General features: G+C 40.5%; 1 protein-coding gene across 1 annotated transcript in view; it reads right to left on the bottom strand.

The window, feature by feature from the left end:
* The window catches only part of UNC13B (unc-13 homolog B), a 252,931-nt gene that overhangs the window by 22,800 nt on the left and 202,923 nt on the right, over positions 1 to 27,208 (bottom strand). The window contains exons 11-20 of the mRNA XM_056117067.1: positions 16,139 to 16,185; positions 13,726 to 13,804; positions 10,913 to 10,987; positions 9,941 to 10,160; positions 7,060 to 7,287; positions 6,370 to 6,511; positions 4,573 to 4,742; positions 4,012 to 4,127; positions 3,104 to 3,267; positions 514 to 664 (exon numbers count right to left, since the gene is read on the bottom strand). Coding sequence (XP_055973042.1) covers positions 514 to 664; positions 3,104 to 3,267; positions 4,012 to 4,127; positions 4,573 to 4,742; positions 6,370 to 6,511; positions 7,060 to 7,287; positions 9,941 to 10,160; positions 10,913 to 10,987; positions 13,726 to 13,804; positions 16,139 to 16,185 — 1,392 coding nt within the window. The remainder of the gene's footprint in view (positions 1 to 513; positions 665 to 3,103; positions 3,268 to 4,011; positions 4,128 to 4,572; positions 4,743 to 6,369; positions 6,512 to 7,059; positions 7,288 to 9,940; positions 10,161 to 10,912; positions 10,988 to 13,725; positions 13,805 to 16,138; positions 16,186 to 27,208) is intronic.

The following is a 27,208-nucleotide window of genomic DNA, read 5'->3' as shown; positions in this document are numbered from 1 at the left end:
CTTAACATCACAACAGATCATATTCTGTTTGGTGAAATAATTCAGACATAGAAAGAGGATAGGCTTCTGTACAGACTGGTATCCTCACTTAGACATCAGTCTTACATGAACTTAACTAGTATGAAATTGTCAGAGACTGAGTAATACTAGAATGTCCTGTTGGTGGACCTGCAGGACTAGGAACATATTGACATATCCAAATTGTTGTGTGACAGAGGTTCTGCCAAAGCCCAGGTGGCATCCCCTAAAACAAAGTGTGCTACTCTCTCTGCCTTCTCTCATTTATTCAGATCTAAGGAGAGTCTCTAAGTATAGATTATACATTCATAAGGAAAGAAGAGATAAGGTATATGGAGAGACAAGCTAGCAATATCTGCATGCCCATAAGGAAATATAATTCATCTATCAAAGTGCAGCTAACTTAACTTAGGCATATTGACTAATTGATTATGAGAAGGCAAATTTTATTCATTGCTAACAAATAGGTCCATAAGTTTTTTATGTCACACTCACCCCAAAGTTGGAAGCTGCAAAGCGATCAGAAGCAGAAACATTGGTGAAAGCAGTTGTGTGGGCATAGTAGGCATTGATGTTGGCCAGTAAAGTGCTCATTACTGCTGGCACACCAGGACACATATATTTAGATGACAAACATGCAAAGTGCCTGAAAAACAGCATACCAATCTTTAAAGACACTTTAGGGTGTGCAGTGAAAGCCAAGTAATGAAAAATCCCACTGATATGCATAATGTTTTAATCATCTTATTATACAAGGTTCCTCATAAATTATTCAAATAAACAGCTAATGAACATTTACTGTGCACCAGGCCCTATGCTAAGTGTTAAGAATTTTTAAAATGTGATAGTCTGGCAGAGAAAACAGGTGTCAGAAAGAAGTCAATAATCCAAGGTACCGTGGAAAATGGGAAGATTCCCTAAATCAGAAAAATATAGAAGTAGAACTGGGCAAGCAAAGTGAAATTATATTGCAAAGAATAAGAAATGACTCATGAGAAAGTAAGCCAACTGGGGAAATCTTGGTTATGGGTACTGTTCATGTGTTTGATAGAGGAATAACAAGAAGTGAAAGGAATAGACTGGGAATAGACAATAGTTTGTCCAAAATACTACCATCAATGTTTAAACAAAGACAGAGTATAATCAGATTTGCCTTGAGAAAGATAATTTTGATGATAAATTTGAAAAGAGACTTGATGATTGTGAGACAGAAAGGACAGTTGAAGAGTTACCATAATCATTCATAAAAGAAGTAATAAAGCCCTAAGTGGAACAGAGACGCAGTTAAGAACACAGACTCTAGGGTTTGAATCTCAACTCTACCATTCCACTCAGTGACCTTATTACTACAATTTTGTATTCCTCAGTTTTCTTACCTGTAAAATGGGAAAAACAATGATATTGAAATCAAAACAATGATTTCAGAGGGTTGAGAGGTGGATTAAATTAATTAACATCTATAAAGTGCTAGCATGTAAGAAAATACTACATAAGGGCTGTGGTATTGTTACAGCTGTGATAGCTTATTAAGCTATAAGCCACAGTGATAGAATAAAAACATTTTTGGAGAAAGAATTTAGAGATTACAGAGACTGATTGGATGCTGAGACATAAAATGGTGGTAATAAAGAGAAGTTTAGGACTGAGGATGTAGCGTAAGTGGCAAAGCACATGCCCTGATTGTCTGAGGCCCTTACTTTGATCCCTGGAGCAGCACAGAGCAGCTGGGGGCCCCACTTCCCTGCTCCAAAATAGAAAAGATTAGCATGACACCTGAATTTATTTGGGCAGTGGAGCTGCAAATCATTCTATTTACTAAAGTAGGTAATATAGAACAATAAGCAAATTTCAAGGAGATGATGAGTTTAATGGATTTTTGCCATTCAAAGTTTGCAATATCTGTGGAATACCCAGGAGGTAGATGAAAATGGGTCTGAAATTCAGGAAAAGTTCTGATTGAGAGGAAGATATTTGTGAGATCTTAGTTCAGAAGTAATCGTTGAGATTTGAATCAACTAATCCCAGAGTAAATGAACAATAGGAATAGCAGAGCGGATCAAGGAGACAGCTCAAAGTGCTGGTGTACATGTCTGGTGTGTATAAGGCCCCAAGTTCAATCCATGATACAGCATGACCACACGGCCACCTAAACACCACTGTGGTGGCCATGGTGACCCCTAGCTCTGCTGGGCCTGAGGAACATCATCTCACAGGCCCTAGGCATTGAACCACCAGACCCAGTTTGTTGCATAAAGCTGGCTGGGAGTAGCTCTGCCACATTCTGAATGTTATTGGGTTGTGCCCTTGCCTCTCAAAAAAAATGGCAGAGAGGTCATTCTCAAACATGCTTCTACATGTTTCTTCTCTTTCTATACTGAACTTGCAATCCCCTGAATACTTTATGCTATTTCATTTTAGCAACCCTGCACTGCACGTAACTATCAGAAACACTTTTTCTTATATTCTTTATTTCAAGACTCAGTTTAAGTGTCTATTCTTCAATGTCTTACTCCATATATTTCCCCTAAAATGTATGTGCTGCCATAATATTCTGTGATTATTTCCATCATGGCACTTATCCCATATTGTAGTTTGATTTTTACTGATATGTCTTTTTTGTTAGATTGAGTTCTCCAAGAAGAGATCCCATATTATTTCTCTATATTCTTATACATAGAACAATCTCTATCTCTCTCCCTTACACACACACACACACACACACACACACACACACACACACACACACACACACACACACACACAGAGTCCTGTGATCCTGTGACAAGTGGGCAGGTTTGTACTTGCTCAGTCCCCACCTCTGCCCCCATGTTTTTTTCCCCTTATCTCTCAGTTTTGGAGTGGATAGTCTAATACCTTCTCCTTAAGTTTCAAAAAAACACATTCCCTTTAAAAATACACTATATTTGCCTTGGTGCATAGACCCACCCACATCATCTTTTCAGAGAGAAAAGCAATGAATCACTGGCATTAACCTATTCTAAAAACATATCCACCCTATTAGTGTGCGTTTATTAACCACCCCAAGTTTTAGTAGCTATTTCCCAATGTCCCAGGGGAGCCTCACGTCATAGCCTGATATATGGACTCAATGCCATAGCGCATGGCAAATTCATCCACAATTTCTTGAGCAGTCTCATCAAAGTACACCTTCCATGCATCATCTCCTCGAGCCTCGGGGATCCGGACTGTTCCACTGCCCTGAATATCAGTAAGGTAATGGAAGAGGTTCTGCAGGAGACAAGCAAAGAATTAAATACATATAAAAACAAAAACAAAACCTGATTGTAAAGTCTAGGAGAATGCGAACAGGGTTCTTTCTACAGAAATTTTGTCTTTCAAATCATTGCTTATTTTGTTCTGTGACTCTAGTAGCCAAAAACAAATGAAGGATTAAGTAAAAAGTAAAGTAAAGTAAAGGCCCTCCTGTTGATCGTCGATTTGCTCGAGCGGGCCCAGTAACGTCTCCATTGGAGACTTTGTTGTTACTGTGTCTGGCATATCAAATACTCTCGGTAGCTTGTCGGGCTCTCCGAGAGGGGTGGAGGAATCGAACTCGGGTCGGCCATGTTGGCCGCTTGTAAGGCGAACGCCCTACCCGCTGTGCTATCGCTCCAGAAGGATTAAAACTATAATTTTGGCTCTTAAGAGAACACAAAGAACATCAAGGACAAAATAAAAAGCAGGTCCCAGATCTTCAATCATCTAACAATACTATTCTTTTTTTCTTTGTTTTTTGGGACCACACCTGTTGATGCTCAGGGGTTACTCCTGGCTCTGCACTCAGGAATCACCCCTGTCGGTGCATGGGGGACGATAGGGGATTCCAGGGATTGATGGGATGACTGGGTTGGCTGCGTGTAAGGCAAGCCCCCTACCTGCTGCACTATCACCCCGGCCCTAACAATACTATTCATTATCAAAGGCCCTCCAACCACCTACCCCTTACCCTCCATCTACTACAGGATAGCTCACCTCATGGAGACATGTATACTGCACATGATATGGAGCTACTTTCTCTTCCCCTTTGATTTCCACACTGATTTGTAGTCGGATAGCCCCTGAGACGGCTGATTTGTCGGTCCTCTTCTCTAGGAAGGAGAGAAGACCAGACATTGACACCAATGCACCAACAGACAGCTCCCAACCTGGCTTACCCCAAGGAAAAGTTGGTTATGATCTGAGGGTTCACCTAAAAGCATTAATTCACTCCAATAATGGCCTAGTTCACAAAAAACCCAGAACTGTCTAGGTGGTACAATAGAAGTGCCCAGGAACCTAACAGCATTAGGAATAAGTATGAAGATTAAATATAGAGCTTTCCAAACTCTGGAAAATATCCAGTCAATGTGAGTTCCAGTCATACCCACTCCTCTGTCTCCCATCTTGATATATGGTCAATACTCTCCAGGAAAGACAAGCTTTGTAGAGAAGTCTGCTCTGGGATAAAGTGGTAGTTTTGGCAGACAGGATGTTCCCTGAGTTGCTTTCATGCTCTCTGTCTCCCAACAACTTTCCCTGATCCTGTTTTCTCACCCAAGTTGTACCAGACATCCATCTCGCCGCTTAGAGTCCGAACCTCAATGATGGTTTGGCCAAGGAAATCATCAGACTCTCGTTTTAGTCGCTGTTTTACTCTTGACTTGATGTCATCATCCTCATCCCACACACGTACCTTAATGCGGTCAGAAGAGTTGTGGCACTCACTGAGAGAGAATTAGGCAGGCTCTGTTAGGGAGAGACCCAGCAATCCCACTCCTATTACCATTACCTACTACTATTTCCTACAGTGCGATCTACTGCACTGGGGACCCTGAAGACAGAAAAGGGTCAGAAAACAATGGTACTGAAATTTCCACTTGAGTCAGGCTAGCCCAGTAAATGGCTCTTTATTACTTATCCTCTATGGCTCTATTACTACTTTCTTTCATTTCATTACTAAATTCTTTCATTTATTTGTTTGCTTTCACTTTGGCACTTTGATTTATAAGCTGTCAATAACAGGAGTTTTCAGGCATACCATTTTCCTTAGCATCTCTCCACCAATGCCCCTAGGTTTCTTACCCTACCAAGCACCTTCCCACACCACCCATTTATACTGCCCTAGAACTGAAGAGAAAAGGGAAAAGTAATTAGGGACAACTTGCATTTCCTGTGCATCCAGAAGTATGAATAATACCAACAAGAAAACAGCTGGAAAGATATCATAAAGACCTAGGAAGGACCTGGACTTACTTCCACAGAGTCCAATATAAAGTCAGTAAAGATGCCAGTGTACATTGTTCTTACCTGCTTCGTTTACTAGCTTCTTCACCTACCAAAGTAAGTCATTGGTGAATTTCTATCATTCTTTACACACATTTGAATTGTCACCTTTTCTGTTGTGCTTTCATTGAGGAAAACTTACTAAATTACTTAATAAATAGGCAATATCAGGCAAATGTACTACAGAGCCAATTATTTAGAATTAATCAGAGATCGAAGAGATAGTACAATGAGTAAGATGTTTTCCTGTACATGGCTGACAAGATTCTATCTCCAGCACCACATATGGTCACACAGGCATAGCCATTAGTTTGAGTTCTAGGTAACTAGAATATCTGCTAGCTTTTGACAAGTTTTACAAAATAGTCTGTAAAAAGTTAGATAATAAAAAAATAAAGAATGATCTGTGGACCCTGATGCAGAGCCCTAAAGAAAAACAGAAACAACTCCCAGACCCAAGATTTTTGTCTTGGGGCTGGAGCAATAGCACAGAGGGTAGGGCGTTTGCCTTGCATGTGGCCAACCTGGGTTCGATTCCCAGCATCCCATATGGTCCCCTGAGCACCGCGAGGGGTAATTCCTGAGTGGAGAGCCAGGAGTAACCCCTGAGTGTTGCCGGGTGTGACCCAAAAAGCAAAAAGCCAAAAAAAAAAAAAAGAGATTTTTGTCTTCAGTTTTGCAGTGTAGGACATCCTTCCATACTCCTTAGAACAATCTCGCCCTTTCTAGGCATGATGGCAGGGCTCAGAAGTTTATGACAAAGTGTCCATTCCCTAGGGTGCAGTCACTGAAAAGCAGTACATTTTTTATAGAACTTGAAGTAAGGGGCGCTCTAGGTCCCCTTAGTAGGTCTAATTAAGATGGAGCTTGGGTAAAGTAACCTTGAATAGTAGAGACCATGAGAAGAAACTCAGGGAAAGCAGGGCTGCTGCTATCATATAAGAAAAGACTTTTCTTCACTGCTTCTGCCCCATCCCTTTTAAAGACTCAGTCCAGAAAATGGGATTTAATGTAGATCCAAAAGATGCATACATAGCCCTAGGTAAGAACAAGTCCTCTGCAACTTACAAATGGAACTTTTCCTCCCAAATAGGATTCAGATTTCCAAAAATGGTCTTGGTGCGCTTCTTGGTTTTGCCCACTTGCACAGTCACGTATGGGTCACTGGATCCTGTCTTATCCTTGGCTTGAAGGCCCTGGGCACACATCACTGCAACCCAAACATACATTCCAAGAAGTAAGAAAACCTCCATCACGCTATTCATTGTTCTTAGAGCAGCCTCTGTGCACTTGTACAGGAATCCTAATCTCATTCCCCACATCTGTCCTTGTTCCTAGGCCACAGCCTCAAAGCCTAGCTCAAGAATTCAATCTCCCCACTTGAGTCCTGACTCACCATTTACTCCTACATACTGATCCTTATTCCCTGTGATTCATATAAAATCTAGCGACACCCATCCACATAGAAAAAAACTGTTTAATTGTTCTCTAATCTGCATTCCTTTGCCCCACTCCAGCTCTTATAATATTATATTGTTAACCAAAACAAGAATATCAGGTTGTCACCAAATCTTTATATCATCACTCATATTGTTGTTAGGTAGCAATCCTGCTTCTTCCAGCACCCCCTGTACCAGAGTATAAGAGAGGGGAAATGAATAATGAGGCCCTCCTTAATCCCCTCCATTCTATCACTTCATTCTTCCTAGCACCGTGATCCTTCACACTTCTGCCTCAGACTCCTTTCCATAATCTCACCAGTGATAGTAATCTTGGCTGACCATTTGGAGGTGCCATCCAACACACTCTGCTTCACTGTTTTCATCTGTTGCACATGGGCAACTTTGCTCACAGTGAACACATCTCGGATAACTTCAAATATTTCTGGCTTATTTCGCTCTCGGATCTTCATGCGATCCTTCATGGCCATGATAATGTTCTGAGTCCGGTCCTCAGCTCCATGTTTACAGCTCTTCTCTGCAGCCCCTAAAAGATGATTAGAGATAGAAAACAGGGCTAGTCAGACTACTTACTCGACTCAGGGTAAGGCTAAGGACTGGGGTTTGGGAAAGGTCAATGAGCATTTTAGAAGTTTAAGATAATTGGGATACTGCTTGGAAAAGTTAATCACTCTGTGGCATGCTGGAATTTATTTGACCAGTAGAATTTAAACTGAAACTCTTTGGGGCTGAAGCGATAGTACAGCGGGTAGGGCATTTGCCTTGCACGTGACCGACCCGGGTTTGATCCCCGGCATCCCATATGGTCCCCCAAGCACCACCAGGAGTAATTCCTGAGTGCAAAGCCAGGAGTAATCCATGAGCATTGCTGGGTGTAACCCAAAAAGCAAAAATAAAATAAAATAAAATTTGTTAAACTGAAACTCTTTGAGTTGAGCATATGCTTTGCATGTAGGAAGGCAGGGTTTGACTCTAGTACTAAATGGTACCCCAGATATCAGGAACAACCCCTAAGCACCAGCATTTGTGGCCAAAAGCAAAAACAAACTCACTGATGAGTATCTCAATTATCAAAGAAGGGCAGTAAATGGGCATTAAAAACTCCTCAATACCAGGAAAATGCAAAGTCATTGATACAAATCTCAGATTTCATCACAGCACACATTTGGGTTCTTTCCCAAAGCTGAGGTGCTTTTAATCCCCCAAAGTAAACAGACCTAGGATTCCAAATCTTGATTCCATCACTCCTAATTGAGCAAACAGATTCTTCTAAAAATAGAAAATGGCACTAATCTCAGGATTGTAATATCATTATATTATATAGTATATGTAGCACAATGTTTGGCATACAGTAGATTCTCAATAAATAGTTCCCCTTGTTCCCACCATCTTGCTATACTTGTAGGACAAAGAGCCACCTTCACTAGTCATTGTCCCACATAACTCAGCTCAGAAGCTATCAGGTTTTCTTTGCTTTCTAAGGATAAAGGTAGAATACAGATAACTTCAGTGTATTCTACCATCCAGCCTTAGAGCTGAGGACATCTTTCCTTCATTGACCCTGCTAACTAGCTCTTCTGCCTCTTTAGTTTCCAAAGAACTTTATTACAAAACTTGGATCAAAAATAACCAACATCTGCATTCTAGTCATTGGTAGAAGGAAGCTGACAGACATTGCCTTTTACTCTGTGCTTTATAGCAGTGCTTCTTAACCAAGGCCATTTGACTTCCTAAATGCCCCAAGATATTCCAAGGAGACTATCGGCCAAAAAATCACATAAATGGTGAAGGGAAGAATAAGATTCGATGGTGGGGGACAGGAAGAGGGAAATAATCTCTAAAAAGTTGAGAACTTCTTTAAGACCTGAAAGACCTCAGAGAAGATGGACACACTGACTATATAGTACAGCATTATAGAAGGTTTCCAGTAAGCAGTCAATATGGATGTTAGGTCTCAGAAATTAAAGGAAGGGCCTGCCATTGACCCTTTATTGTGGGGTTGGGCAAAATCATTATCAGAATTTGTCTTCAACAAATCTTTTCAGAGCTCCATTTCTTCTACTGACTTTGTTATATCTATCCTTCATGTATCACTGGTGTCAACCTACAACTTTTTTAAGAAGGGCAATTGAATTGAACAATTCCTTGAGACTTCTCCCTGGACCCCTTTGAATTTTTTCTTCCCTTGGGATAATGAAGACCTTGTGACTCTAAAGGGGGTCTTTATTTCGCTTCCCACAACCCTGAAGTTTTAATTCTCTGGCTTGAATCTAACACCAAGGGGAACTAAAGAGCAAAGAAAATATTTTCCCATGACCCTCACCACTAGTCGTCCTGGGGTCTAGCCATAGCACTTCAGGCCTGGCAAGCAGAAAACAAGGGAGTAAGAATTTCTAATACGTGGGCCAGGAAGATGGTACAAGGGGTAAGGCACTTGCTTTATCTGCAACCAACCTTGGTTCAATTCCTGGCATCACATATGATCTCTCAATCACCGCCAGGTGTGATCCCTGAACACAATGAGCATGGCCCCCAAAACCAAAAACCAAAAAAAAAAATTGTAATACTAATACCTCCTTTGAAAGAGACTTTTATTTCCCCCTCCTATTCTACCTATTACACAATGGCAGCATAGGTCATATATTTAGCCAAGCCCTTGGGGTCTAGAATATTCTTCTCCTGGATCCCTGTCTGACACATATAGAGTTCCTATTCCTGGTACTCGTACAAAGCTTCACATATAAACAAGTAATGAGTCTCAATTTCCTAGGGTCTAAATTTCTTCTGTGAAGTCTAGAACATCACAGAACTCTAATAAGTTCTAGTCCTTGATAACATATGCTTGAGTCATTTCAGCAATATGGTCTTTTTGGTATATACACTATTCAAGAACAATCTTTGGGATCATCTGAATCCTAGAAGATAGTCTACTTACATCAGAGAGCTACAAAAAGTCGAATAATTTTTTCGTGAATGTGCTTAAGAGAATGCCTTAAGATCTATTTTTGGGATGCCACTGGTCTTTGACTCAGGATCCTACTTTCTTTAAAAAGAAAAGAACTCAGAATCAGATAGAATGAAGGAATGACAATTCAGTCATACTATATCTTTGATGCCAGTCTCTTTTGGAGAACTCTGCTGTTCCTCCCTTCCACCCCTCATCCAGCAGGGGTACTTACGTTGTAGGCAGTCAGCATTGAGGAGGTCCTGACACTTCTCATGGCATTTGACTCCACACTCACTGCAGCGCATGCCCTGCCGGGCAATGCCCCAGAGGAGACCTTCACACTCATAGCAGTAGGTCGGGGTGGTGGCTGTCCAGACCTCAAAGTTGTGGGGTGTAGTGCACGAGATAGGGTAGACTAAGGCCTGAAGAGTTTTCTTATATACATGGGATTTCTGAAAGACATGTACACCATCACCCACCAGTGACTTTAGAGTTCTGATGGAAGATGGCATAAGTAAGACCCATGCAGAGCTTTACCTTGTTTCTCTTCATGTAATGGAGATAATATTTCAGCCTGGCCAAAAGAGGCCCCAGGGTAGAGGCTCTTGATTATCCAGAATAAATTTAACCTGAATGCTGGGTGTGAGCTTTGTCCCAGCATTCAATCTTTCAAAGAAAACAGAGTAGTAGGCCCACTGTAACACTGAGTACAGTCGTAGACTTACAGATTTTTGTGCCTGGGTTTCAGTTATACAATGAGTACCCATCCCTCCACCAGTGCCCATTCTCTACCACCACTAACCCCAGTATCCCTCCCCCCCAACCCCCCCCCAATCCACCCTGCCTCTGTGGCAGGGCACTTCCTTTTGTTCTCTCTCTCCTTTTGGATGCTGTGGTTTGCAAAAAAGGAATTGAGTGGCAATCATGTTCAGTCTATAGTCTACTTTCAGCATGCATCTCCCATCCTGGGCGGATTTCCCAACACCCTTTATTTGGTGCTCCCTTCTCTATCTGAGCTGCCCTTACCCCTAGAGTGTGCGGCTTTGCCTCGGGTCTTGACCTTCACTTTTCCCTATGTGGAAAACTGAAAACATGTGCTACTTAACTCTTTCATTAATAATGTATGGCTAACATTCTCAAAGTTTCAATTAGTGTTACTACAGAGATATCATCAATTATGTCAGTTATTCATAAAATTACTTACCAGCTCTTCATCCTTGAGAGAGGTGCGTGTAGCCATTGCAGAAGTAATGCCCGCCTTTCGGGACTGGACCAGTGACTGAGAGAGAGACTGCTGTCAGTCATAAATGTCATCAAGGGCTGACAAAGTCTAAAGAGGGAGTTCAGTAGCCAAAGCTACTTGCCCATACCTTACAATCATTTATTTTCACTGTCATTCACAGGACTGCCTGTGTGGAATAGGTAGCAAGTGTCTCAGATTAAGAACCGAGACATAAGATCTCAGAGAACTATTTTTTTTGAGCCACATCCAACAGTGAGAGAATATTTGCTTAATGTTAGAATAGGGGTCAGAGAGATAGTACAGTGGGTATAGCACTTGACTTATACATGGTTGACCCATGTTTGGTCACCAACATCCCATATGGTCCACTGAGCACTACCAGCTGTGACTCATCTTCCCCACCCCCCCAAAAAAAGAATAGCACTTCTTGTCAGGTACCTAATAACTAAAGGGCTTCTTTTCCATTAACTATATGTGGGTTTTCAAACCCCAACAACAACAACAAAACCCTCCATATTTTCAGAAAAGCAAAAGCAAAAGAAAATGAAAAGTTTATAATTATAGTAGGAATCATGTCATTTAGAATCTGACAATGGGTGTTTGATCATTGTATGACTGAAGCTCAAACATGAAAACTTTGTAACTATATCTCATGGCCATTCAATTAAAAAAAAAAAGAAAAAGAAAAAAAAGAATCTGACAGACTTGGGGCCAGACCAATAGTACAGCCAGTAGGGCATTTGCCTTGCATGCAGCCGATTTGGGTTTGATCCACAGCACCCATATGGTCCCCCAAGCAGGAATAATTCCTGAGTGCAGAGCCAGGAGTAACTCCTGAGTATTGTCAGGTGTGACCTAAAAAGCACGACCCCTCTCCTCCCAAAAAAAGGAATCTGATATACATGTATACTGTCATAGATTCATATTCAAGAATCACTGAGAATTTGATTCCATACTATCTTCTAGCCCTTGGTCCCACCCCATGCTCACCCAATCCCAGGTACCTCTAAAGAACAGCAGCCCAAATGAGCAAGGAACTTGGCTAGTGAAAGGGGCTATGTAGCCTCAGTCAAACCAAGAGGAGGTTTAAGGCTGAAAGTATGGGCTTCCCTGCTAAGTCCTTTTTTTACAGAGGAGCATGATATATCTGCCACACCCCTGGAGGTACACATGGTTTCCTGATGCTGTGGACACAGGATGGGCCGAAGTAGTATCAGGCCTAGGCCAGAAAAACAGATGGGAGCTGGTAGGGGCTGAGCAACGTAGAGTCTAATACAGAGGATGGAAAAGAGGTCTGGAGACACTCACCATAGCCTGCAGGAAGGAGAGCAGAGAAAGGAACAACATGATGTTAAAGCCCTCCCGAAGGCATGAAAACATTCAGAAGCAATTAAGAAGTCTTCCTTAATAGTCAAAATTAGGCAGCATGTCCCAACCCCCTCAGTCTCTATCCACTGAAAGCTGTCTTTACCCCAGACAGTTGACCAGATCTCAAGGCTGAGAGTCCCTACTAAAGAAAATTAAATACAGGCAGTGATAAAAGAGAGAGGAGGGAAAATAAGAAATAAATAAAATACAATTATCTAATCAGTCATGCAAAGAAAAGCTGGTTAGAAAGAGGGTAGTAGAGGATAAGAAAAAGTAGGGAGAAATGAACAGACAAAAAAATAGATGATAGTACAGGGTAATAATAAGGGAATGATGACATAAGACATATTTGTCCAATCAGTTCAATGACAAGCTGGTGGGAAAAGAGATGCAGAGGAGAAAGAAAAAAGATAAAAGATAAACAGGCAACAATCAAGGAAGGAAATAAAGAAATAAAAAGAATTACATAAGGTACTTTCTTCAGCCAACTAAGGTGGGCAGTTGGTGGTGGTGGTGGTGGGAGGGCAGGGGAAATAGAACAGAAGACAAAGAAGAAATGGGAAAATGATGAATTTAAAAAAATACACAGAATAGGAAGAAAGAAGGAAGAAAATACAACCAGAGTTAGAACAGAGTTAGGTAAGCTGCTATCTGGACTGCAGTCAACCCTGGTACTGGATCTCTCTATTCTCCTCCAAAAGAAAAAAAAAGGAAGTGAAAGTGGAATAAGGAAAATCCAGTTCTTATTGAAAAACCCAGTCCTTATTGAACATGCAGCTTTAGAGCTCTAGGAATCTGGGAAATTCTCCCATACCCCATTCACTAACAAGGCTATGGAAATTTCCTTCACTTGATCCTGCCTCAGGAGACATGACAAAATAGGACCTTCTGGATATCCCGGAAGTTCTAGGATCAGTTTCAATAATCCCTAACCTTGCTTTGTTTCAATTTCACAAATTCTGATCATTAGCTCTCAGTGTCAGACACTCAGTTAAGGCTAAAGGAAAAGTGTAGAAAGCCTAAGTCTTAGGAAGCTCACTTAACCCTCAAGGTGTAGCACAAATCATACTTACCACACTCTATGTGCAATGAATCAAAAGAATCTAGTAAGTGGAGTGAAATAACTAGAAGACGACCCACTGTTCAACTTTGTAGATCCTACAAAGTTGCAGGTAATACAGTCTGAGCTAATAAAGTACCTAGGATTCTAAGAAGGAACTAGGTTGAATAAAGTCCAGCTGAAATTATCACTAAGTCCAAAGGATTTAAATGACTGATCATCAGACCATCCAGTACATCAGATCAGGACTAGTCCTTGAATTGATACCTATTGTCCTGATGGCTTGTCAAAGCCCATGGGTGATAGCCCAAGACTGCAGACTAAGCCTGCATAAGAGCTTACTCACCAAATCACTGACAAGTGGCAGTGGTTTCTTTCTACGCAGATCTGGCATGCTGTCAATGCCATAGAGTCCTCCAGCAGGCCTAAGAGGAGAAGAAAATAAGTCAGGACCTTCAGTTCTGCTTAGAGTTACTGGTAGGTTCAACATCCCAGTCTCCATTTTCCTTGCTCTCCTCTCTCCAGAGGAAGAATTGAACTTACCCTTTAGGAGGGTAAGAGAGAAAATGAGAAAACTTTTAAAATGGAATGGTAAGCAAAGGAACTTCCTCTCGTAGTACTCTTTGTTCTTTTTTTTTTTTTGATTGTTGTTGTTGTTTGTTTGGGGGCCAAAGCCAGTGGTAACTCAGGGGTTGCTCCTGGCTCTATACTCAGGAATCTCTCCTTGCAGGCTCAGGGAACCATATGGGATATTAGAGATCAAACCCAGATCATATGCATGGAAGGCAAGAGCTCTACCTGCTATACTATCTCTCTGGCCCCATCAGAGTGCCCTTCATTATTGTCTTCTGTGATTTTAGTCAAACTTTGAGGCTCCTTTTATACAATACTGACTATTTAAGGGTTCTCTGTTTATATGCAGGAACTTATGCTTCATAAATAATACTAGAAAGTAATGGTGTCACAAATTGGGTCAAAGCCAGGCAACCTGGGCCATAGAGAAAGCTTAAAGGGCTTGTATGCAGAAGTTCCAGCTTTTATCCCTAGTTCCAAATGATTCCCAGAGTACTACTGTGAATCTGTGAATCGCCCCAAGTCTAAGCGGAGAGTAGCCCATGAGTACCACCAGGGATGTTCCCAAAACCAAAACAAACACAAAGGCAACATGCTGTGTTGATTTCTAATAAACTAGATAAAAAGATAGACCTCTTTTATCTATTTTTTGTTTGTTGGCCACACCCAGTTTTGCTTAGAGTTTACTCCTAACTCTGCATTCAAGGATCACTCCTGGTGGTGCTCAGGAGACAATATGGAGTGCCAGGGACTGACCCAGGTCAACAGTATCCAAGGCCAGCACCTTACCCACTTTACTACCTCTCTGGTCCCTGAACTGGCTTTTTGATCATAGGCAGTGAATTTCATTTTCAATGAATCTAGCAGGCATAACCAAGTTCTATACTTGTAACAGCTTCCAAGGACTAAACTGAAGGAAAGGCAAAAAGACAACAGAGAAGAATTTAGAAAATCACTGATGGCTACATTTAAAAATAGCTTGCATATGTTTCATTGCCATGGATGTATTTTGTAATTGTTAGAAAGTAAGAAAAGCTAGGGGCTGGAGCGATAGCACAGCGGTAGGGCGTTTGCCTTGCACGCAGCCAATGTGGCCGACCCGAGTTCAATTCCTCCGCCCCTCTCGGAAAGCCCGCACAGCAGAGCCTGGCAAGCTCCCCGTGACGTATTCGATATGCCAAACACAGTAACAACAAAGTCTCCAATGGAGACATTACTGGGCCCGCTCGAGCAAATCGATGAACAACGGGAGGGCCTTTAAGAAAAGCTAAAGTCCTAAAGAACTGCTATTCAAAAAGCAACTGGTGCTCTAAGTTTGTAACTAATTCTAAAAAATACAATATGTACCACTTAAACCTATAACTTTTTGCACCATAAATGAATTTTTAATAAGAGAAGGGAAGCTCATTGGTATGATTAAACTTAAAAAAAGACAAATCATAAAATAGTATATTAAAGATGTGCTTGATCCTATCTTTCTTCTTTCTTGGTCACAAGGGAGAGGAGGCAGCTACTAAGAATTCTGATGTCAGAAGGCTTTTGTAGAACAAGGAGAGTATGAAGATCTTGAGAAATAATTGGCAGTATATGTGGGTTGGAGTGAGGGTGGGAAGGTACTTAAACTCTTTCCTCTCTTAAGAACAGTCAGTCAGTTACAGGCAGCAGTTGAGCAGCTTAAAATGACTCTCTGGTGCAATCACATGGGTCTTAAACTTCTAGACAAGATGCACAGACTGAACACACAGAGCTCATAAGGCATGCTACTTATATCTTGACTTAAGAAGAATGGAATAAATAGGTGACTAATAAGAGTTGAAACAGGAGGTAGTTGAAGGAGAGATCAAATTAGCTACACCAACAATGACATAGAAAGAAACAATTCAAATATAGGTATTTTTTTTTCTTTCTAAAAGGTACATCAACACTATGATAAAAACAAATTCTAGAGATCAGGATGAAGGAATTCCAAAGTCCCTCTCCTGTTTCAAAAGAATCATTTCACAAATCTCTTTCTTCTACCTCTGAAAAATCAGTCTATGGAGTTATATTCTCTTCCTCAGAGAACCAACCAACCTGCAGTGAAACCTTTTCCTTTCCCAAGATCCAGTTCATGGAGCTGTCTTCCCTGCTTCCCAGGAGAAAGCTCCACAGAAACCACAGAACCCTTACAAGGAATCATCACTTACCCTTCTGGGAGCCACTGGGGCAGGGAAGGATCACCATCATCTGGAATCTTTAAAAAGAGATAAAGTTAGTATCTGAGAAAAATGAGAGACACACAATAGGCTGGGCATAAGCGAGAAAGTAGCAAGCTCCGAGAGTAGGTCACATGATGTAGAAACACAGCCATCTTTATGCCTATGCCAATGCTCATTTCAGCTAGGGCAACTATATGCTGCTGAAATGAATAGTACTTTATCTCCCTTCTAAGCAATGGATAGTAAAGAATAAACTCATTGAGATCTGAGTCCTTAAGCTCACTCAGTGTGAGAGTCACCAGAATTTATAACCCCTTTGCAAAATTCACCAGTGCATGTAACAGTAAGTCAAAGCTAGGTGATGTGTCTATGTAGGCTATCAAGAATCATTAAAGCAAAGGACAACTTCATTTTGAAAATGGTTTTCCAGTGACATGTATAAGTTTCTTTGGTTAAGATCCCCAAAGTCACACTGAATCTTTTTAGAATTCTATCTTGTCTGATGATTTGTCTTTGTCTGAGTTCTCTGACTCACTGAGTATACTTTACATTTGATAAACTCTATATAACAATAGAACCCATGGCAGATCTGACATTTGAATTAGCATGCTGGTGAATTTTAAAAGATCTATAATGAGAAGTTAAAAATTGAGGCACCAAATAATTCAAGTTTGAAAATACTTTTTAAAGATTTCTGCACACTTTCAACAAAATTAAATAAAATAAAACAAATACATCAGGCAGTATACAGAGAGAGGTCCAAGCTGTCAGGGTTCTCCAAAGAACCAACGTATGTGCCGTTTAGGCTCAACAAACCTAGTGCTAGCAAATCTAGGGTTTTCTACCACCTCTGACCACCCCCCCCCCCCCCCCCGCCCCAAGAACCTCCCTACCACCTGAGATTTGGGATCTAGCTAGTTATTCTGGAGCTAATGAGCTCCAAAGTAAGTGAAATAGAAATAAACTGTATAACCCTGAACTAGAGATAAAATTTGGGGAGAGGTGGGAGAAATCATAGATACAAAGTGGTCAAAAAAAAGTAGAAAGGGGAGAGGTTAGACAGTTTAATGGGTACTAGAAAGTAAGAGTTTTGCTGGGTCAGCAGTAGGCTTAAGATGGACAGTGAATTCAAGACTCTTCTCAGGTTGTCTGTGCTCTTATCAAGCCTCTCTTCCAACGCTTCATAGTCCTTTACCAACTTAGTTCCATTTCATGAGTCTCCTCCGTGGCTCTCAGGGGAGTGGAATCATACCAGAAAAAGGGAGGGTGAGCCTCTCAAGGAGCCAGAGGTGACTGAAGTATCCTAAATCTGCTGCTTGTGAGAGGTAGTCTTCCATAAATTATCAGATCCCACCAACCAGGACTCATCCTCCCTCTACAAAGAAATATCATACTGAGCGAATTTTAATTTAGCAGCCAGAATTAGATAGTTGCCAGAAACCACTGATTTAAGGAAACAAACCCACAAAAAATCTCCGGACATCAGAGGTTTAGGCCCAGATGATACACATTCCTTGTGCTTAGAAGGGATCTGCAGAAGCCTGAGCATGCATATAGAGAGCACTGAAGAAAACTCAGAGAAGTGAGAATAGTACCTTTAGGAGGTAGTATACTCATAGACACAAAGTGTGCCTGACAGAAACACAAGCTGAGATTACGGCTATAGCATATGTACACATAATCATTTGGTGAGGATTTGATGTTTACTGGGGCTTGAATCACTGGCAAAGAAAACCAGCAATAACTAAGAACCAATTCTTGCAAGCACAGCCCACTGATATATTATACATTCACATGGCATGGGCAAACAACATCACAGTTCTACAGAAGCTTGTACTCAAAGAAAGGTCAGGAAGCCTGCTCAGAAACATAAAGCACATTTGCACAAAGGGCCACAGGCAAGAGGCACAAAATGCCTGCAGCAATTCCTGTTCTCAAACACAAAGTACACAAGCATGCTGGGCGCAGCAAGGATTTACAGCAGATGCCAGTCTGGAGTAACAGGGGGGAAATGGATACACACTGCAAAGAAGGGCAATTAGTGTTTAGGGCGTTAGACGGAGTAAAAGCACACGCATGCTATGTTAAATGTGTGCCAAACCAGCACACATATCTCACACTGTTCCAGGGATTTCTGTAGGAGCACACACAAGCAAGGAGCATGCTCAAGAACTGCTTTTGAGAAAAAGAACTATCTGCATGAGCCAAAGCTCAGAGACAAAGACCATGCATACACACACATACACATATGCACAACCCTTCCCAACAACCGGTGCTTTGGAGGGGTGTGTGTGTGTGAAAAAGAGACAACAAAAAGGGCCCAAAGGACCAAAAGCACAACCTGAAGATTTTCTCGCTTTCCTTCTGCAAGGAGAAAAAAGCAGGAAAAAAGGGCAGAGAGATTAGTAGATTCAGTTCTATTACAGGGAACCCAAAGAAAATGCCAATTAAATTTCAAGGGACATGGAGAAGAGGGAGAGGTCCTCTGAACAACTGAAAAATTCATGGAGTCTAGCTCTTTCATCTCCTGTATTTACTGATCTTTGCCTTTTAATTTGGAATATCCGAGGGTTGCTCAAATCTAAGGAAAAGATCTATCTGGCAATTCTAGTTGTTCCTTTCCTCTTTCAAAATGACCCATATGCAGACTTAGGGCTATAAGATAAGTTTTGTTAACATGGACCTTTCAATTTGGCTTTCCAAGCTGAGTGATGACAGGATATCTTCCTTCCTCAGGACCTACATAGGCACATTCTGGACCTGGAATAAGTCCTCAAATCCTGAATAACTGGTGTCTTTTTTTTTTTTAATCTATACCTGAAAGTTCTTTTGCTCGAGCGGGCCCAGTAACGTCTCCATTGGAGACTTTGTTGTTACTGTGTCTGGCATATCGAATACCTCACGGGGAGCTTGCCAGGCTCTGCCGTGCGGCCAAGATACTCTCGGTAGCTTGCCGGGCTCTCCGAGAGGGGCTGGAGCGATAGCACAGCGGGTAGGGCGTTCGCCTTATAAGTGGCCAACATGGCCGACCCGAGTTCGATTCCTCCGCCCCTCTCGGAGAGCCCGGCAAGCTACCGAGAGTATTCGATATGCCAGACACAGTAACAACAAAGTCTCCAATGGAGACGTTACTGGGCCCGCTCGAGCAAATCGACGATCAACGGGAGGGCCTTTACTTTACTTTACTTATACCTGAAAGAACCCTGTAAGAGATATCTCCAGTAATACCACAAGAGTTATATCACAAGAGAACACAAGAATTTTATCCATAGAAATGTATATAGAAAAGGATTAGAATTCTTGTTTTAGGGAAGGCCCTCCCGTTGATCGTCGATTTGCTCGAGCGGGCCCAGTAACGTCTCCATTGGAGACTTGTTTTAGGGAAATGGGACCTTAATTCTTACCCCTAAATATATAAACACAATTTTGCCACTTGATATGAAGACAGTTTATGCTTGAAATTCAACAACTTTTCAAATATGCATCCAGTTGCACAGAGAAATAAAAGTTAGCATTTTTCCAATTGGTCAGCAGAGAATTTGGCAAATATATGTCTGAAAAGAAATAACTGAACATGTTCTACACCTTTTAAGCTCATTTCTTATTTAGCTAACCCATTTCAATATCTATCTTAAATTTAGTGCCTGACCCAATGACCGGAATCTTCAGCCCAGACTGTAAATTATATTAAGTCAAATTAAGACCTGAAGTTATGGCTAGCAAGGATGCTCAACAGATTTGGACTCTGGGGAATCTGTGGGGAATCTGTAGATTAATGGCCATCACCCTAAATAAAATCACTATGGTTTGGATTATAAATCTCTGACTAAAATCAGGATTGATTATCCAATCCAGAATAGTACAAAGAAAATGGATATTTCCAGAAGGACCCAGCAAGCTACTGTAGATGAATAATAAAGTATAGAGATCACTTCTTTCCTATTCATCAGAAACTACACTGCTTTCTAGGCCACACATGCATAGGCACAAGGTTTCCTTCTTCAGTCATAGAGATTGGTCCAATAGCTCCTAGTTTTCTATCCCTTTCTTTTAAAGAACCACTGATATAACTGGAGAACTAGAAACTAGAAACTAATAAATTCCAAGTTTTTTAAGCTACTTCTGATTTTCTTTCATACCTGAAAAAGTATGAACTCAAAGATTTGAATCTTCTTTAAACACTTGAACTCCAGGAAGGTGGGTGAAATAAAAAATACTTTTGGAAATGAAATGATGTGTCTCTTCTCCATCTATTCCCCACATCCCACACAGCATTATTCCCTTGACAAAAAAAGATGAGGGCAGAAAGATAGTACAAGGGCTAAGGTGTGAGCCCAGTGCTCTCTGGCACTGTAGAGCCCTCATATCACCACATCCTGCTGAGAATACCCGGGGGGGGGGGGCAGGCAGGGAGGGGGCTCCCTGAGCACCTCTTGGAAGGTCTCCACCCTCAAAAGAAAACATATGCAAAAAAATTTTTTTTAATTTTATTTTTTTGCAAAAATTTTTTTTAAAAAAGCAACCAAAAAATAATCACTTTAACTGACCCCGTGGCTCAAATTTTAAATGTTTCTCGGGGTGAGTGCAATAGTACAAGATGTTGGGTGCTTCCACAGCTTAGAAGCCAGCCTCACATGCTGAGGGGAAAGGCAGCTCAGATAGAGAAGGGACCACCAAGTAAAGGGTGCTAGGAGGACCCGCTCAGGATGGGAGATGTGGGCCAAAAGTAGACTATAGACCAGACATGATGGCCACTTAATACCTCTATTGCAAAGCACAATACCCCAAAAGAGAGAAAGAGCAAAAGGCAATGCCCTACCACAGAGGCAGAGTGGGGTGGAGGAGACTGAGTGGGGGTGGTGGGAGGCATGTTGGAACCATTGGTGGTGGGAAATGGGCACTGGTGGAGGGATGGGTACTATATCATTGTATGATTGAAATGCAAGCACGAAAGTTTGTAAGCCTGTAACTGTACCTCACGGTGATTCACTAATAAAATTAAAAAAAAAAAAGATGTTGGGTGTTTGCCTTGCATGCAGCCATCCTGGATCCAATCCCCAACACCCCACATGGGCCCCTGAGTCTACCAGGAGTGGTTCCTGAGCATTGTGGGGTATATCCCAAAACCAAAAACAGTTTCTCTTTTTCATTATCTTAATACATTGCACACACTTGAAAGTTACTTTGATCTTGCCCTTTCTTTCTTGGAGTTTTCTACAAAGCTTAAAGAATAAAAACCAAATCTCTTAACAAGATAGTTGAGGCTTTCCATGACCTGACCCCTCATATCTACTAGACAAGTTTGCTTTACTCTTAAGACTTAGTTGAAATTTTAATGCCTAATGAAAATATCTGCTTTCCTTTCGAAGGCATAATCAGTTACTTCTCAACCATGTGCTCATATTTCTATGTGTAAATTTCTGTGTTAGGATGTTGCTAGTACTGTTTTATTTCAGTTATTTGTAGAAACAATGGCCCTTTACACACCATGAATTTCTTGAGAACAAGCATTAACATTTGTAGCATTAAAATTTTAGCACATCATTTATACACAATAAAGGAACCTCCAACTTTCAGAACTTAGAAAATAACAGTTTTTTAAAGTTTGTCCATATCCAGAGAATAGATCTCTTAGCAAGCAGTCTGTATATTTTCCAGATCTCAAGGAATTTCTGTCCTAGTTGTTCAGTTTGCTCTGTTCATTGGACATGTAAAACGCAAAAAACAAAAAAATATATTAAAAATCAAACATTTTGTGCAGACTAACTTCCTAAAATGCCTTCAGATTTTTTCACTCAGATTTACTTTTCAGTTTTAGTATTACAGAATGCTATCTTTGCAGGAAATAACTCCTGAGAATAATCTCTCACAAAGAGCTTATGTTATGAGGCAATGACCTATTTCCTCTCATTGTCAAAACAAATTGGGGGGATAAGGATACAGCTCAGATGTAAAGCTCTGCATGTCAGGGAAACTGAGTTTGATCCCTAGCAATGAATAAAGAAAACTGAGGAGGCAGAGAAGAAGAAGGTAAGGAGAACAGAAGAAAGGAGAGCAGAAATGAACAATCTTAAGGGCTTCGGGGTAGCTCAATGTAAAAATGCCTGCCTTGTAAGTTTGAGGTTTAGACCCCAAGTGCTGCTTGAGATCCCCAGCAAGGCAACAGTATGTGATCTCTGGCACATCATAGCCTGTTGTGTGCAAGCACTGAAACTAAAAATAACAAGCCCTGAAAACAGGTGTGTGACCCCCCACCCCCCATGAACACATCTGATAACCACAACTAAAGAGTGAGGTGTCCAGAGTAGGGCAATATAAAGTGTGCAACTCTAGTCACTGCAACAAAAAGAACAAAAAGGTGGGAAGGGGAAAATTTAAAAACAAGAAATAACATTCTTTAAAAAAATCTTAACTTCATTGTAATTGAGTGTAAAAAGACTTGGGGTGCTGCAAGTGAGCCTCCATTACTTTCACTTTGAAAAAGTCTGTTACTGTAGGGTAATGCTGGAGTAATTATATAGTAATTCTGCAACTATAAAACAAAAACTTCAGGGGTCAGAGTGATAGTACAGCTGGAAGGGTGCTTGCTTTGCTCGTGACTAACTTGGTTTGATCTCAGACATCCCATATGGTCCTGTGAGGCCCTCCAGGAGTGAGCCCTGAGTGCAGAGCCAGATATAAGTTCTGAGCACAGCCAGGCATGGCCCCAAAATTAAACAAACAAAAAAAATTCAATACTACTTCAATGTAAAGTATGCTACCTGAAAAATATTAATTAAAAAATAAGCCTTCCTTAAAATAAAAAAAAAAATTGGGGTTGGAGCAATAGCACAGTGGGTAGGGCATTTGCCTTGCATGTGGTCGACCCAGGTTCTATTCCCAGCATCCCATATGGTCCCCTGAGCACCGCCAGGGGTAATTCCTGAGTGCAGAGCCAGGAGTAACCCCTGTGCATAGCCGGGTGTGACCCAAAAAGAAAAAAATTGCTACAGTATGGTGCAGTTATCTTATAAATACAGACAGGACATCCCGGGAATGAGGAGACAATCAGTCAGTCTAGGGCAGCAGGTGCTCAGAGACTCACATGCAGCATCACTTGAGGAAGTCACCCACACAGGCCATAGACTTTTAGTAATATGACAAAGTTTATTAGGAATTGTAATGGTTAAAAAGAAACTGAGGGGATGTGTCTACGTGCACTAACTAGCAGGTAGTGAACTGTTATGACTAGGAGGAGGAGCACTGTCCTTGAAGCTCCAAGGCAGAAGCAAGGTTGAAGTATTACTCACACCGAAAGATGTCTGTTTCCCATGTCTAAAGCCACCAGCCACCAGTATATCAAGGCCAATTAATGTATGTCAGGTTTCCCTGGCAAGAGCCAGGTTCCCAGGGAAGTCGAGACCTGGGGTGCTTCCTACAGGCCTAGAGATCTCTAGTGGTCAAAAGGGTTGTGCCAGGGAGAATTCTAACATGGTAAAGTCCCAGAATAAGAATATTCCAGAAAGAATAAGAAATACATTATTCTCTCTTCTCCCCCAGAGAAATATTCTGAAATTTTTTATTATTATCTTTTTCTTCCATGGTCTTTTACTTTTTGTGTGTACCTAAATAAAACCGTTTGAAATATTTTAAGTAATAAGTAAAAAGTTGGAACTTGACAATAACTCAAAGGATTGGAGCACATGTTTTGCATATGATAACCCCCTAGTTCAAGCCCTGGCATCACATGGTTTCTTAAGCATCACTTGAAGAGGTTCCAAGCACTGAGAGTAGAGTAGCCCCTGAGCACTGCCAGGTGTGACCCAACCCACAAAATAAGTAAAAATCAGGTGTTAGAAGGATTCATTTCCTTAAAAAATGCTTTCTGAGAAACTACTATAAATTTGGTAACAAAATATGTATGAAGCAAAGTCCCAATCTTAAGATGCTTCTAGGGCTAGAGCGATAGAGCAGGTAGGGCATTTGCCTTGATCACTGACATCTCATATGGTCCCCTGAGCATGCTGGGAGTGATTCCTGAACATAGAGCCAGGAGTAAGCCCTGTGCAACTCCAGGTAGGACCTCAAAACAAACCAAATAAAGTGTCTGTTCCAGCAGGAAGGATAGTCAATAATTATTATTAATAATAATAATAACAATAAAGTTGACAATCACAGTTAACATTAATTGAATACCTTACATATCTGTATTTTATTTGAATAAGCTTATTTATTTCTCACTATTCTACTAATACTATCATCTCCAGGTTTTTGTTGCTGTTGTTTTATTGATTAAACAGAAATCAGCTGAAGAAACTTGCATAAATCACAGCACATGATGGTCAAAATCATGGAGTGATCCTTGAGCACAGAGCGAGGAATGAGCCCCGAACACCAATGGGTGTGACTTAAAAACAAAAACTAAACAAAAAAAGAAGACTACTGTATGAGCAACTATAAAAATAGAGTTTCCATTTACTGGTAAAGAAGAGGAAAAGCAAGTTTGGTGGAGGCTGAGAGAGAAGGATAAGGAGAGATAAGGTTAAGAGAGGATAAGGAGGATAAGGATAAGAGAGGAGGAGCCTGGTTTCCTTTTTACATTCTAATCTAAAATGCCTATTTACATCCAAATGGGGATGTTAAGTATATGTGGAGTCAGACCATGGAAGGTATCTGGATTTTATATATATAATATGAAACTGAGGTGACAGGAAGACATTAACTGCTAAGTGAGTTAGTGAGTATGAATAAAAGAAGTCAGGGACTTGGGAGTGTGGCTCAGTGGCAGTGAAGCCACTAAGAGGAATGAGTTTTTTAATTCCAGAACTGCTCTACAAGCCAAATGTGATCATTCTGTACTGCTCTTGTGTGATTTCTGGCATCCCAACAAAGTGTATCATCTGTGGTGCACCACGGTCAAGTGTGTATGAACCCCACTAAACAATAAAACCAAGTACGTAACTCCTAATCATTGCAACAACAGAAATGAAAGGGAAGGGGGAATTTTTTTTTTTTAAATCAGAATTGAGTCCTAGGATACTATCGGTTGGGAAGATGTTGAAGAACCAGCAAAATGACTGAAAAGAGATGCTCTATTACGTTAGGAGAGAAAGAGAGGTTTTCTGGATGTCAAGTAAATAGTGATGCAAAAAGCAACTGAAGAGAAGATTATACAAAAGATCAATGGAATAGAATTGGGAGCCTACTAAAATTTACATTTAGTAAGTTGATTTTTATTATTTAGTAAGTTTACCAACTTGCAAAGGTAAATGAGCAAGGGTGCTAAGACCCATGAAAAAAATAATAGTCTTTTCTCCAGCTAAGAGTTCTGGGGGGCCAGAGAGATAGTACAGGGGTTAAGGTATCTGCCTTGAGAGGGTGCTGGATGGCAAAGTGGGTAGGACCCTTGCCTTGCACAAGGCCAACCCAGGATCAATCCCTGGCACCTCATATGTTCCCTTGAGCCCCACCAGGACTAATCCCTGCGTGCAGAGCCAGGAGGTTTCTATAAATGTCTCTGACACTTGTCCACAGATGAAATCACCTAGTGATGCAGTCCTCAGAATGTATTTCCCTATTTAAGTGACACAAGACTGTACACTGGTGGAGGGATGGGTACTCAATCATTGTATAACTGAAACCCAAGCACAAAAATTTGTAAGTCTACAACTGTACCTCATGGTGTTTCACTAATAAAAATTAAAAATAAATAAATAAAAGCAGCAACTTAAAGAGATATCTGTACTCCAAGTTCACAGCAACATTTTTCACAAAAACATAAAAGATGAAAGCTACCCAACTCCACTGACAGATGAATAAACAAAGTGTAATCTACATAAATAAAATATTCTTCAGTCTTAAAACAGAAAGAAAATTCTAACATGTTATAAATAGATGAACCTTGAAGATATTATGCTAAATGAAAAAGTTCAGTTACAAAAGGATAAGCACTATATAATTCAACTTATATGAGGTGTCTAGAGCATTCAATTTGTCGAAACAAAAAGCAAAACAGGGGACGGGGGTGTGGGGGAAGGGATACTAGGAACATAGGTGGTGGAGAATGGGCACTGATAGAGAGATGAGTATTTGATCATTGTATGACTAAAACGTAATCACGAAAGTTTGTAAATCTGTAACTGTTATCTCATGGTGTTTCATTAAAATTTTTTTTTAAAAAGCAAAATGATGACTGCCATTGGCTAAGGGGATGGGAGAATGAGGACTTAAGTGTTTAATGAACACTTGATGAAAATGAAAAAGTTCTGGAAACTGAATGATAGTTACATACCACAATGAATGAACTAAAAATAACTACAATGAAACATTCAAGTTATTTCAAATTTATCACAACAAATTAAAAATAGAACAATTTTTCTTCAAAGCATTCCATCAGAAAGTAAAGACACAGCTTACAGATTAGGAGGAAATATAAATCTAGTAAGGAACTTATAATTAGAATATATAAATAACTTACAACTCAACAAAAAGACACCTCGATTTTAAAATGGGTAAAAGATCTAAACAGACATTACTATGAAAAAGATAGAAAAATGTCAGTAATCACATAAAAAGATGTTCAATGTCACTAGACACCAGGGAAATTCAAATCAAAATCATAGTAAGAAATCACTCACACTCTGAATAACAAACAATACAAACTTCATTGCTGGAAAGGATGTGGAGAAATTAGGACTCATAAGTGAAATGGCACATTGGAAAAACAGTTTTATAGTTCCTCAAAAGTGTTAAACAGAGATACCATACTATCCAACAATGACACTTTTGGTAACATACCCAAGAGAGTTGAGAAAATATATCTACCGAGTACTTACACGCAAATGCTCACAGCAACATTAACCATAAAGACCAAAAATAACAAGCACAAATAACAAGCACCTCGTGAAGAACTGATAAATGGATAAACAAATGTGACATATCCATATAATGAAAAATTATTCAGAGAGATAAATTAAATATTAATACATGTTATAGGAGAATCTTGAGAGCATCATGCTAAGAAGCCAGTCACAAAAGGCTACCTGCTGTATAAATTCCTTTATCTCAAATGTCCAGAAT

This window comes from Sorex fumeus, unplaced genomic scaffold (genome assembly GCF_029834395.1).
Source record: "Sorex fumeus unplaced genomic scaffold, SorFum_2.1 ptg000034l, whole genome shotgun sequence".
Taxonomy (NCBI): Eukaryota; Metazoa; Chordata; class Mammalia; order Eulipotyphla; family Soricidae; genus Sorex; species Sorex fumeus.
Note: the sequence above shows the minus strand (reverse complement) of the source record. Positions and strands in the feature narration are given on the sequence as shown.